Raw genomic sequence first — 14,748 nt, forward strand, 5'->3', positions numbered from 1 at the left:
TTCAACTTTGAGTTTCTAATTGTTGTCCCATAAGAGTGCAACAACCTTTGTTTGTCTTCTAACCTTAATAAAGAGTACTTGTTGTAGGAGAACTAAATATGAATTTCATGTTACAATGGCAAGATTGAGTTTTATGATATAATGGCCTAGATTAACTTTTAGTTTGCAGGGAATTGCCACTTCCAGCTGTTGTTGGATCCATGATATGCTTTAAGCTCTTTAAACAATCTTACCCGTAGATGTGTATCTGTAGGGGTCTTGCAATTATTTGTGTTAATAGCAATTTACATGTATGAGAATCAGCCTTAAGGAGATTTTGTTTCTGTTGATCTCCAGAAAATTGAAGTTACTTGGGTGTGGTGGCTTGGCTTGCATTGAATTTAATTAACAATATGCTCACTTGAGTTTGTAGATTTCCAGTAATGTATTACGCAATCCTTATATCAATGCTCACATCATTTTTGCATAGAGATGACCAATTAGGTTGTGTTATTGTAGATATTCCTGATGTAGCTTCGGGCATATGCAATACTGATTGACTGTGTTCAAAGTTTCACTTTTTTGCCCAAGTCAAAACATCATGATTGGAACATCGGTTACTAGTGGTCAAGAGCAAATTGGTTGGGTAAGTGTTGTATGGCTCCAAGAAAGTCCTGCTGATCACCAACTCTCTAGTTGTTCTCGTTGATAATTCCTGTTAATCATTGCAGATGTTTTACCCTTATCACTCCAAGATTTGCATCTGGTTTTATCATCTGGTAATCTTTCCTTTTAGAGTTACTTGGAGCAAATGATTTGAAGTGAATTGCTAATGAATGGACAACATTAAGCAAATGACACTTGGTTTCATGATTTGTAGCTTCTTTTTGAAGGGCAACTCTTTAATTCCTAACTCATTTGACTGCAATCTATGTTAATTCTCTTATTCAGAAGTTCAGACCCTCTCTCTTTTTTTTTTCTGTCTATTTGGGTTATACAGGTGACTTCTGTTCTTCAATGGACCAAATGCTGACGGAAGCAAGATAAGGAAGAACACATCATACTATGCAAGTTTTCCTTCCAAGCACGTTGTATCAAAAGCTTCCCGTGGAAGGCTATTTGTAAGCCACACTCGTCTCCTTTTAGCCTCTACTTTCACGTGCATATTTCTGTCGTTGTAGATTAGCTCCTCCCAACTCTTCTGCGTCAAGGGTTGTCAACATCCACTGATCTATCCAACCTTTCCATGCGAAGCCGCGAAGTAAACCGTAGTCCCTAGAGCGATGTGTTCGTCGCTGCATCACTACATCGAGTGATCACCTCTCAGCTGACGGTCCCAAATCAACACGTGACTGCAAAAACAGTCTCGAGACTTGAGGAAAGATATCGATAAGGGATGATATAGTGGTCCATAAAAGATGAATCTAAGACGGCACCAGTGGTGCTGTGACACATATATGCACACAGCATTTTTCTTCACACCGATGGACGGTGGCCGGAACTGGGATTGACTTCTCCAGTGCCAGCCAAACAGTCGCAAGGGCACTTGATATTTTCCTGTGATCATATCGCTATCACAACGTGAAAATATTTAGTATCTCCGGGCCTTTTGGTTATGGAGTATCAACATTTTCTACGTGCAAAGCCTAAAATAACGGCTGTGCACTTTTCAGTCTCTGTTTTCTGCCGCATTCTTTTCTCGAACCAAAACCACGTACTGACAGTATCGGTGTTTCCACGTTTAGTAGTGTCATATTGGCATGTGTCGCTATAGAGCTCTCGATGGCAGAGTTTATTGAGATACATAGAGAGAGAAACACGTGCATGATGACACATCATGCTCCTGTCTATGCCCGCATTCGAGCTAACATGGACTGCGGTGGTTGGAAGGAACGCTGCCGGCCCTTCAGCTATGAACTTGTACTTTTTATATTGATTTAAGGTGTGGTATATCACGCGCATCTTTATGTCATTTATTTTTAACACTCTGATTAGTCTTATATTTAAAATAATAAAATTAAAATTAATTTATAAAGATACGATAAATGTATTATTATTAATTTTAACTTAAATATTTTGATTAATGATTGAAATTTAATAAAGTTGATAAACCAATTACTCCATCAAACCTAAATCGTGATAAATGATATTAGAGTCAATTTAATATTGAGGTATAATAAATAATTTAAATAGAAAATAATTATTCGTTGAGAAAGTTAAAGGATTCACTATTGTCAATTTTAATCTAAATATCTTGATTAGTGATCTGAATTTAACGAAATTAATAGGTTAGCTAGTTTTATATTACACATGCATCCAATTAGTGTGTGAATCTAAACAAAATATAAAGTTCAATTTGAAGGTGTCCAAATTTGGACTCAATCTTTTATGCTCACATTTTCCATTTCCAGTGCTCGATGGAGCACAAGTTCTGATGCCATCTATGCACGTTGTTATATTATATTTTTTCAAATAAAATAAAAATAAAATTGATTTGCCATCATGATGTTATATTATACCCGACTCGAGGTGTAATGTAAAGGGCGCACGTGATGCGCAATCGAAAGCGGAGTGTCTTGGCCCGATCACCTTCGCACGTGCTCCGCAAAAGCCAATTGCTGCTTGAATCACATTCATGACTTAAATCACGACATGTACTCCGAGTGGTCCACATATGCTCCTCTTGTGGTGCGTGCGCTTGACCATTGCCGATATCGTTTCTCCGATCGTGGCTTACATTCCGGCTTTAGTTGCGACATGAAGCGTACCCTCTCCTCTCCCTATATAAGGCAACAGAATCCTTTCTCTTCCCGTTGTCTCTCAACCGACACCTGACCTCAAATCTCTCTCTTCTATAGAACAAAAGCCTTCGTTACCACACTCAATGGCCATTGCCATCCCATTCCTGTTTTCCTTCGTCTTCTTATTCTTGCTGGTATTGAGGCTTCTCTCCTCTTCTGCTGCTGTTTCTTCTTCGTATGGCCCCAAAACGCACCCCGTCATCGGGTGTCTGATTCGGTTCTATAAGAACCGGCACAGGCTCTTGGACTGGTACACCGAGCTCCTCGAGGCCTCGCCGACGCAGACGATCGTCATGCGCCGCCTCGGGGCTCGTCGGACCATCGTGACTGCCAACCCCGAGAACGTCGAACATGTACTCAAGATCAACTTCCCTAACTATCCCAAGGGCCGGCCCTTCACCGAGATCCTCGGCGACCTCCTCGGTTGCGGCATCTTCAGCGCCGACGGCGAGCTCTGGCACACTCAGCGCAAACTCGCTAGCCACGAGTTCAGCACCAGGTCCCTGTGCGACTTCGTCGTCAATGCTCTCGAGTTCGAGACCGGAGAGAGGCTGCTACCGATCCTGTCGTCGGCGTGCGCCCACCGCGGCGTGGTCGATATGCAAGAGCTGCTCCGCCGCTTCGCCTTCGATACCATTTGCAAGGTCTCGCTCGGGACGGACCCCGGCTTCCTCGACGCCTCGTTGCCCGAGTCCCCACTCGCTGATGCTTTCGAGGTCGCCTCGGCCATCAGCGCTAAGCGAGGGGCTGCACCGGTCTTCGCGGTGTGGAAGGCCAAGCGCGCGCTCGGCCTCGGCTCCGAAGGCCAGCTTCGTGCCGCGGTGAAGCTAATCCATGCATCCGTCATGGAGATAATTAGAACGAGGAAGACGGAGATCAAGAAGGGCACGCAGCACAACGACCTCTTGTCGAGGCTCATCGTCGGAGGCCACAAGGACGAGGTGATCCGCGACATGGTCATCAGCTTCGTGATGGCCGGGAAAGACACGACCTCCGCCGCTCTGACATGGTTCTTCTGGCTCCTCTCGTGCCATCCCGAGGCCGAAACGGAGGTCGCCAAAGAAGCGAAGCAAGCCAAAGGGCGATTAGACTACCACGCACTGAAGGATATGAAGGTGTTGGAAGCGTGCCTCTGCGAGTGCATGAGGCTGTACCCGCCGGTGCTGTGGGACTCCAAGCACGCAGCCTACAACGACACGCTGCCCGACGGGACTCGGATCAAGAAAGGCGATCGAGTGACGTACTTCCCCTACGGCATGGGGAGGTCAGAGAAGCTATGGGGGAAGAACTGCATGGAGTTCGACTACAGGAGGTGGTTGTCGGAGAGCGGGGAGTTGGTGCGACAGTCGCCGTTCAAGTTCCCGGTGTTCCAAGCCGGGCCAAGGGTCTGCTTGGGGAAGGAGATGGCCTTTGTTCAGATGAAGTACGTCGCGGCGTCGGTGCTCAGACAGTTCGAGTTGAGGAGGGAGGAGAGCGCGAAGCAGAGGCCGGCACTGGTGCCGCTGCTGACCGCCCACATGGCTGGTGGGCTACACATGGTGGTCGAGAAGAGGGGAGAGATGGAGTCTATCTGCTCTCTCTAAATGCAAAATTAAGTACCTAATTTCTGCAAAATATTCGTAAGGTAATGAATGCATGGGATGATATGTAGGGTTTCTTCACAGTAAGATGGTCTTTACCTCCAAAAGAAAGGATCAGATTCAGTGGGATCACAGATGTATTGATCCAACTTTGTTTGTCTTGTTATTACTCAACCTTGTTTATATTTTTATTGATAGTAAATTAGTAGTATTGTATTGATATTCTATGTGACAAAATAAGTATTGATCAGAGAATGGATTAGTAGAGTGTAGGAAGCAATCAAACACAGAGATCTGTTCATCTCCATTTAGGATGGCAATTGTATTGGGTTCAAGCACAGGAAATAAATTGAGTGTAGAAAACCTATTCCCTTCAGCTTTTGTCACTGAGCTAAATGCATGGGAGCCAAACCCCAACATAATTATCACACACACACACACAGAGAGAGAGAGAGAGAGAGAGAGAGAGAGAGCAATCACCACTAGAGATTCAAGTGTGTGATTGTATCCAATTGAAGCATATGTTGGATGGCAGTATCCTTTGGCAATTTGCTCCATGTTGATGGATAATTGAATAGTCTGTCACAATTGATCCATAACTAACATGGAAAACAACATATTGGATACAAAGTCTTAAAACAATATTAACTTTTCCTTTTTTATATGAATAAAATAAGATATATCAAATATATTATAAACAATCTAACAATGTAGATCAATCAAATTAGTAACAAAATGCTAAGTAAATGACAAGACAAATTTTTTGTGAAAAACCTATGAAGAAAAAAATCATGGATAAATGAGATCAATCTTCTATTATAAAATAATAAGATTATAATACACCTTTCCTAGATTAACTAGATGATATTAATATCATATGAGAACTAAACACTCAGATGGGTTTCAAGAAGCCATATAGAAAAATTGAGTAGAAGAAGAAATGCTAAAGATCTACACCGATCAATTCAGAGTGCATGATATCTAGATTAGCATACCAAAAAATCATAATAATTGAATCTTTTTTCTTTCTATATGGAAGCTTTATTTCTTTCTTATGACGACCGAGCTTAGGTTTTTATTTCATCTAACTCATATAAAATTAGGTTAGAGTTTTAATTATTCTCATAGATCTCATCGCTTAAGTCGTAGGTCGAAACATCTAACCACATATAATAGAGACGATGTTGGAAATTTATATCGTGGTCTACTTTGTTATGGATTATGTCAGTTTTAATAAGATTGTTCGGATAGTGAAATGATTTAAAAAACAATCAATGGCATAATATGTGATCTGTGATGTTATAATTAATTAAAAAACATAAAATAAAAAAGGAATATTATAAGGTATGATTTCTATAAAATATTAGAGAAACATAATGTTACTAAGAGATTTTTAGTCATGTCTTTTGTATGCTGGAAGATATATCACAATTCATATTGTTTTACCTCATTCAACTTCTCTTTCAGATATTAACTGAACTCTCCTCTCATGCTGTTTACACATCGAAATATATGTACATCTACTGAGGTTTCTCAGGGTTTGATTGCAGAGAGAAAGATAGGATCTGTCACTTCCTCTCTCCTACATTTATCTTGTAATAAGTTGGCCCTTTCTTACAGTGAAAGGCTTATCACTGAGATAGAAAGGCATTATTATATGGAGGAAGATATGCTAATAACTTAAAGTTTTGTTATAATTCGAATAATGTGAGTAATATTCAACTAGTTTTACTAGTAAAAGTCTGTTCCTTAGCTTCAATTTTATCTTTATCATTTATCCTTTCTAAAGAAAAAAATGTTAATGATATTTTTGATACTTAATTATCTATTTTACTTAAACAATATAATATTAATTACAAATAATCATATTATTATATATATATATATCCTTTCACATTTAATTTTTGCATATTTCTTTTTTTTTTTAATTCTAAAATCATATAATATATTCAAATATTAATAGCTTCCATTTCAGTGCTGTCTCAATCAACTATGCAGGCCAAACAGGGGTCTATTGGGCCGGCCCGGCCCGGCCCGGTAATTAGAACCGTATATATGGTTGTGACACAGAGAGAGAGAAAGAGAGAGAGATGACGCCACAGGATGGCCGCCGCCCGATCAAGCGCTCGACCGTCTCGGACCAGCAGCGGCGACGGGAGTTGGCTCTCGTCCGCCAGGCCCAGCAGCGATCGGATTCTCAGAACCGTGCCCGCCGCCTCGCATCCTCTGTCCTCGCCCTCCACTCCTCTCCGGAGCCTGCCCTTCCCGACGACGCCATCGAACCGGAGCAGGCGCCGGAGGTGGATTGGGCGCAGACCGAGGCGGATTTGACTGAGTCCGAGGCGCCGGTGAGGGATTTGAACGTGGCGCAGGCCTCCAAACTCAGGGGCCGAGAGGCTCGCCGGTGGTTCGCGCACCAGCTCATGCTTCCAGAGTGGATGATCGACATCCCTCCTCACCTTGACCGAGACTGGTGAATGCTGATTCCTCTTCTTTTTGTCTTAGTGGCAGTGAGAAGTAGTTGTGGTTCTTGATTGTGCGTCAATGACCGCTGTTATCTTGATTAAATACGGTACATTTTTTATTGGGTTGTTATTGTTCTACTAAGTTTCTCCCTTCTTTTGATTCAATAATTCGTAAGAGTTGAGAAAAAGATGCAGCTTTTCATAGGATTTATCACCCTCGGTTCCGTTTCATTTAATTAGGGTTTAGTATTTGTATAATAATTCTACAGTTTCCAATAGGTATTTTTTCTGGATTTTTCTTACCGGTTTCTTGTCAGAATACCTTCCTTTAGCCAGCCGGAGTCCGACCTTCAAAAAACAACAAAAAAAGAAAAAAAAAAAAAACGATTGATAAAGATTGATAACTTAATGCATCAGATGAAAGGGTTCAACTGAGTGCATGGTAGTTCATAACAATCCTGCTTACGTATCTGTCTGTAGACGGATGGAAGTCTTCAAATAATAACCTTTTAGAAGCCAAGCAACTTGGAGCTAACCAACTTAAATGAAAAATATTCTTTAAATAGTATGTGGTTTCCTTAGCTATATCACACTATTAGCAAAAAGTTACCTGCTTGTTTGCTACTGTGTTGCAGATTGATGCACTTTAGTTATCAACTAATTTTAGCTGATTCATTGTGCTTCTTTTGAAACTTACTTTAGGTCTCATTATCAAATTTTGTATATTGTGCTCTACAAGCATTTTCATAAATGAGTTGGGATGTACAAGTTACTTTGTCCAGAGAGCATTAAGTAGTTTATTCATCTTGTGTATATGAGGTTCTTTACCGTTTAATTTAGAACCTAAAAAAGGAATCTTATAGGTATGTCTTTGCAAGACCTGCTGGTAACCGGTGCTTTGTCGTTTCCTCTAATGGTACCACCATTAGTAGGCTCCGGAATGGATCTGTGCTACATCACTTTCCTTCTTCGTTACCTAATGGCTCCAGGACAAGAGACATGTCAGGCCCTGCAAGTTCGTATTGTATCCTGGATTGCATTTTTCATGAGGTTAGTCTACATGTATAGATTGGCAAGCATAACTTGACACATTAGTTTTTGACATAATTGTTACTACTAAGAGAGTATTTTTAATTTTTCTTGAACTGTTATTTACATTTTAGGTTATATTTTGCAGCCTAATCAGACATACTATGTGATTGATATGGTCTGTTGGAGAGGGTACTCGTTGTATGATTGTACTGCAGAATTCAGATTCTTTTGGCTGAATTCTAAGCTTGCAGAATCTGGAGCTTGCAATCCTCCATCAACATACCACAGATACACGTTTAGTGTTGTTCCTATCTACGATTGTGACCAGGCAGGTCTGCATGCAGCATATTCTAGTGTTGTGCCTTATGTGAAAGATGGGTTATTGTTCTACAACAAGTAAGTTTCTATTCTCTATTAATTATTTTAGATGTCTACTTCATTCATTATCAACAGTTTCATAATAGATAAATGCAACCAGCTACATTGTACTGAGAGATCCTCTTAATTTTTCATATTTATGTCACCAGCCTCATCTGCCTAGAAATTAATTTCTTTTTAAGGTATATGGATAAAGGTGGTATCACCAAATACCCATGCAATATATGTCAAACTTTTTAAGTAGTTTTAGCTTATAGATTTTTTATTAGTTTGTTATGTATTCTTTTACCTTTCATGTTGTTCTTGCATTCAGATTGTCAAGCACTTTCATTAATCATGTTGACTGGTGCATCTTCTTCATGTATTCCTCTTTTAGAGGGTCCTTTCTGTAAAAAGAACTGGCAACAAGTACATGGAAATCTTTTTAGAAGGAGGTTTGTCTTTTGACCTTTATCTGTTCCTTTAAACTTTTCTCCTGATCATCATGGCTTGAAAGCAAATCTTAACACTCGAGTAAGAAGTGGAAATCAAGAGAGAGAATTCCTGATTAGACTCTTTCACATTGATCATGGCCCTGTAATTTGTAAGTCACAACCCCATCAACATCATTCACCAATTGCATACAACCACTGATTGTGTACTGTTTTGATCATACCATGATCCCAACAAACTTCAGTTTTTTACCACACTGCTTTCCCTTGTAACTCGGTTGATTGTACCAATACCTCCCTTTTCATGTCCTGGCTTCTGAACCCCAACGTGACCAGCTCTCTTGTTATGTCCTTAGCCATGAGATGCAATCAACATTGCTCATAAATCAGCAACATGTTAGAATGAAACATAATGAGATTGATAGAAATTTTATGAAGGAAATGCTAGATAAGAGACTTAAGTGAAGCCTACTGAATAGTTAATTTATATAGTTACCGAAGCCCTTGGACTTGGGCATATTTTACTTGATAATTGTACCAGATGGATATGAGAAATGTCTATCCTCCTTTGAGAGGAATTGTTGACTGGTTTATCATTTTCATATATTTCTCTTTAGAGCATCTTTTCAACCTACATATCATATTAATATAGGTGGACAAAAAAACCTACAAACATTCCTTCAAATTTTTCTCCCTTAATCATCAGTGATTTAGATATGTATGAAATGAAAAGAATCATCAAGTAGAACTGTCTTATGGTCAAGGTTTGCAATACTGAATAGTACTGGGCAGTACATATCGGTCCGCCAACTGACTGACACGCGGACCGCCTGCTACTAGTCGGTATTAGCCCGGCGACGGCGAGGCGAGGAAAAAGAGGCATTCGAAGAAGAGGGAGAAGCTTCGAGAAATAGTACCCGACTCCTCCTCCTCCTTCTCCTTTTTCTTCTTCGTCGTCTTCTTCTTCGCTGTGGCACCCGTTGCCATCGCTCCCTCGATGCCGCAGCTCTTTGGTGCCCGCTGCCATCGTTCCCTTGACACCAAAGAAGATTCTTCTTCTTCCGCTCTTTCACTGCGGCGTCCACTGCCATCCCTCAACACCACAGCTATTCGCCTAGGGTTCGGGCGCTGCTAAGTTATATATATTTTTATATATTTAATATCATTTAAATATAATATCTTTAATATTGTTTTAAGCGCACCATCGTTAGCTATTTTATATTTATGTCATTATATATATATATATATAATATTATTTAATATTAAAATTAATTTTAATATTTTTGAAGCATATCGTGCATACTGCTTGGTATGCTCGTACTATACCATATCGTACCGAGCAAAGCTCGAAACTTCGGTACGGTACGAAATTTCAATCCTTGCTTATGATTATAAATTTTTACATTGAGTTGCAGATATAAAGTTCATGATTAGCATCATCTGTTTATCAGTCATACATCTACCACAATCTGTCTTCCACTTTTCATGTTTACCCCTCTCTTTCCTCTCTTTCTCAGACATGCACATTATCAAACTGGGAATACACCTTTGGCGCTAGTGTGGAAGGACAACTACTGTAGTGAGTACTTCCTTGATACAGACAGCAAAGGATTGGTGCCAACTCAGCAACAGGTAGTAAGTGTTGCATCTGTTGACAGTTATTATGACATAACTTTAAGGTCTTGACACTTATTTACTGAAGAAAAGTTCCCTAACTTACTATGATTGCATGTGAGAAAGAAGGTTAAGTTATTTTTCTACATGATCATGTTACAAGTGCCACTTTTTAATTCGACAAGGTAAACTAGCTAGTAATAAATTAGCTACCTGCCCATTTAAGGTATTCAGGGATGGTAATAGGTTTTATGGATGAAGATTTGCCCTGACAATATAGTCAACCATGTTATTCAAGTAATGTTGTTTCTTAAACGTTTGGTACTTTTGCTATTCTTACATGGTTAAAGGCCTCGCATGAACTATATAAAAATAGTTTTCTTTTCGTTTTTTGGGCTTTTAATATAAGAAGCAATTTCTTTTGGATAAAAATACCTGTTCTAGGCAAAACATCTTTATATTCTTACCATGTGAATTTTTAGTTCAATCTGCACAATTATTCCTTTCAGAGATTTTGGGCATCTTCCAATTATGTCAAGTTGATATAATTGGATATAGAGTAGGTTTTATAGATGTTTGTTATGGCACAAATTGAGTCTCTGTAGTATTGAAATGCCTCCCAGGGTTTGTGGCATAAAACAATAATAATTTGTAATGTCTCAGCTGTTTAGGTTCGCTATGTTTCTTTTTTTCCCCATTATTGAGCTCCATATAGGACAGTTTCAGTAGTTAAATTAAGAGCTGACAAATCTTTTTTTTTTATCAGTTTTAAGGATTTTCTCTTAGCTCTCTCTCTACACTCCTTGCATCACTAATCTTTATCAACTCACCTTATCAATCTAGGACATCTAGAGGTTTCCTTTAATCATGTTGGTACTATTTGAATTTGGTTTCTCATTTATTCCTTTATCAGAGGCTAGAGATGTTCCTAATTGTCCGCTAGTGAAAAAACTTCTTGCTCCCTTTCTTAGGAGCCATGCATATCCACTCAACATGCTTATGTTGGCTACTCTTAACTTTTTATATATGTACATTCTAATCTCTAAAGGGTGATTGACCTTACAATCATCTTATAAAATTTTCATTATATTAGGGGCACATGATTATCACTTGGAACTCTCCACAGCCTTCTCTACTCTAATCATCTAATCTAAAACCTTTTTCATAATTCTGAGTCTATTGAAAACTTTGAAAGTGGTGTTGTAATTGATGATTTGCTTATATGTTATAACCCTAGTTTTTATGTGGCACTTGCTGGTACAAAACAATCTTCCATTTTTAACTATTCAGAAAAATCAGATTTATGGTTTGCTTTTAAGGAAATTAGTGGGGGACTAAGGATTTATAGTGGCGATTTTTTAGTAGAACTAGGCCCTTGTTGACTGTTAATATATAGGTTTGATTTCTATGCTTCCACTGTATTTTCACAACATATATTCAAAGTCACCAGCTTGTACGAACAACATTTTCTTATCGAGTTGCAGTTTGTAGATGGAATATCATTTTTTTTCTTGTTGTAGGCATTTGCTTACTCTAGGAAGCCAGTAGGTTTCAATCTTTCTTTTGTGGACTGCCACCCAATGACAAAGTTTGTTGAAGCAATTTCATTGTCCATCTACCATGTTTTCAGTGACAACTATGTAGGACTCTAAACCAGTGGTCCTTGTCCTTTAATAAATATAAGTAATAATTCATTCTCATTTCATGTTTTTGGACATGGTCAATTTTGATGTTGAAATAGATATATATGGCAAAGTTTAAAATCTTGGTCCTGTGTCAGTTTTGACACCTTGTCAAATCCGTATGGTACCGATATACGTGGCGATTTATTCACCCAGTATCATAGAAAAATAATAATAATAAATTAAATATCTATCAATTCTGAGTATATGGTCCATTACTGGTTCTTGGTTGGACTGATATATACCAGTTTGTTCATGCCTCTATCCAATCGGTGTTTGAATTTCAAAACCTTTGTCTGTTGGTGCGTATGCCTGACATATTTCCATTAGAACACCAACACTTGCTACACATGAGAAATTCTTAGCTGAATGGGTTAGTGCAATCCTTTCTTATCTGCTACACACAGCCATTGTCACATTGTCTTCCACTTGTTCTTTCTCATATGAATCGAGTAAAGGTGGATTGTAATACATCCATTCATGGAATTGTATTTATATGTTAGTGATGTTATTTAATTATATAGATTAGCAAAAAAATCATAGATGTCAGATGATAATTGTCCCTTCATTTGTTTATCCTCATTTTTTGTATATCAGGTTGTCTTGGAGATCCAAGATGATGGTAGATTAACAACCTCTGATGATCCTCCTGTTGTATTTGGTTGTGTAGAGGCGGATTTTATTCAGAAGGTAATACATACGTGCAAGTTGCTTTTTCAGCTGATGGGACACTTAAGTTTGAGTCATTCATTGTGCAGTCAGGTCTGCGGGCAGGAAACCTCCTCCGATTTGCCATCAGAGATGAAAGTGTGAGTCTTGTTGATGGCAAGCTGGAGTTAGGTGGTTTACAATTTGTAAGCAAAGCTAATCGTGCACGGGCTTTTGCAGATAGCTACTCGAAGGTCAGGAAGAAAATTAATTTAATTTCATCATAGTTGCCAGTTAACATGCTCATCCTAGATTCGGAAATATATTGAATTTTCAAATACACCTCTTGAAGCTCCAACCTGCTGCATAACACCATTAATTTTTAAAGTGCTGCTGATATTGCTGTCTAGAATAATTAAAAGGGATAAGAAATTCAGTCTTTATCACTTGATTGAAAAAGTATATTCTCTACACCACATAACTGTCATCTCCCATGTTTACATCTACATACATCGGCTTTACACTTCGCATCCATATATTCTTGGATGATGTTGGTTCATCCTGAATTGAAAACACTTTAGGTGTGCATCTCATCCAAAATATCTCCTTCTAATTGAAGTGTGCTCCGTCGCTGTGACCTTAAAAACCTAAACCACTTAGGAGGTTCACAGTTCATCACAACCGAGCCCGATATATCCACTAGTCTAGTTTCCTAGACATAGTAATGGGTTCTTAACTATGTAGACAAAACAACCCATATTACTAGTGGTAAACCCAACTAGTCTTGTATGCCATCATAGTTTCTCTTCCACTTTGGATGTAGGACTAGTTGGAGCATCACACTTCAGAAACAAAGGCACAAACAATTACCTCATTGCATATGCGGTGCTGCACCTATAATGCAGTCAAATTATACAGTCCAAGATATATTTCCTGTTAATTTATTTACATTCACATTACATGTTCAAATTTATTATGCTAACTTATGGCATCCAGCTTTTCTAATCATAAATGCTATTTCCTTGGTCCTTGTGCAAATAATCTGATAATCTCACAACTATTAAGCTAACTTAAGGATCAATAGATCTTTAGCAATGCTTGAAACAATCTGATATTCTCAGAACTATTGTTCATCTTTCATCTAAATCTGGCTAGAATTATTCTGCAGAACATGAAAGTTCAGATTCAGTTAGTACCTCGACAGCTTATGAACTTCATGGTATATTTGCTTAGAACAATAGTGATTACAGATTAGCATTCTTATGTCTTGCGGGTGTATTGGCACTTTTTCCTTGTTCGTGGTTTTTAATTCTTCCACATTTTATTCACATGAAAATTTTTGTTTCTTCTGATTATTCATCTTTTTTTGAAATGTTCTATTTTCAAAAAATTTCTTTACCCATATCGGGCTTATGCGTTTCCCCGAACCGAGTTTTCCCTCTATCTAAATTGCCCTGTGGCAGAACTGCGGTGGTGGGAATAACCATTTTGTTAGCAAGTTCAAAGAAGTATTATGTGCTATCGGTCATGAATTCTTATATCTCATATGCAATGCAAAATTCAGGTTTTCTTCCAGTATGCTGCTCGGCATTCTCCTCTTCGAATCGAGGATCTTGCTGCATCGGTTCAGCCAAGTCATGTCCATGACAACACAATTAAAGATGTTGACATGGATGGTTGAGAGCTCAACACACGTGTTCTCTATTATCAGGTTTTCTTTCGAAGAGAATTGGTAGGTCTACTTTTTTCTTGTATACCAATTGTACCAAGTTTAGATTACTGGCCCGGAATTTCTCCCATCCCTAAACTAATCTTATTTGAGCAGTGCTGGTATTTGGTCGTTTGCCATGGAAGTTTTGTACAGATGGTAGGGATGCAGGCAAGACAATGCCGACTTTCTTGTTATTCATATGTATTTTGTCAAAAAATATAGCTGATGTATGATTGAAATCTTCTGAATCTTTCCCTGATGCTAACTTACGTGATACTCTCTCATCCTTGAATTGCTGATCCTTGTGTGAAACTTTTGTTTGACAATCCGATGTGGGGATTTAATTTAAATGATAGAGCTTGTTTTCGGTCAAATGATTTAATGCCGGAAGGCTGTGTAAACTTTTTTTCCCTGTTTATTTCAGGTC

At 38.7% G+C, this 14,748-nt stretch overlaps 2 protein-coding genes across 3 annotated transcripts; both read left to right on the forward strand.

Moving 5' to 3' along the window:
- The first annotated feature begins 2,821 nt into the window (after positions 1–2,821).
- LOC135640219 (cytochrome P450 94B3-like) lies at positions 2,822–4,403 on the forward strand. The gene has a single exon (XM_065154457.1). The coding sequence runs from the start codon at positions 2,864–2,866 to the stop codon at positions 4,361–4,363; it is 1,500 nt and encodes a 499-aa protein (XP_065010529.1). The 5' UTR covers positions 2,822–2,863; the 3' UTR covers positions 4,364–4,403.
- Positions 4,404–6,434: 2,031 nt separating this feature from the next.
- Positions 6,435–14,590, forward strand: LOC103989252 (uncharacterized). Of its 2 annotated transcripts, XR_672026.3 has the most exons (8): positions 6,436–6,833; positions 7,689–7,875; positions 8,003–8,253; positions 10,184–10,298; positions 12,560–12,652; positions 12,721–12,864; positions 14,175–14,342; positions 14,436–14,590. XR_672026.3 is itself a non-coding variant. In XM_009408055.3 (7 exons), the coding sequence occupies exons 1-7, from the start codon at positions 6,451–6,453 to the stop codon at positions 14,289–14,291; spliced, it is 1,290 nt and encodes a 429-aa protein (XP_009406330.2). In that variant the 5' UTR covers positions 6,435–6,450; the 3' UTR covers positions 14,292–14,590. The 2 variants fall into 2 exon arrangements, 1 of the variants encoding a protein (XP_009406330.2); XM_009408055.3 differs by having other exon boundaries at positions 6,435–6,833; positions 14,175–14,590.
- Positions 14,591–14,748: the final 158 nt, after the last annotated feature.

The sequence above is a fragment of the Musa acuminata genome, chromosome BXJ3-6 (genome assembly GCF_036884655.1).
Source record: "Musa acuminata AAA Group cultivar baxijiao chromosome BXJ3-6, Cavendish_Baxijiao_AAA, whole genome shotgun sequence".
Taxonomy (NCBI): domain Eukaryota; kingdom Viridiplantae; phylum Streptophyta; class Magnoliopsida; order Zingiberales; family Musaceae; genus Musa; species Musa acuminata.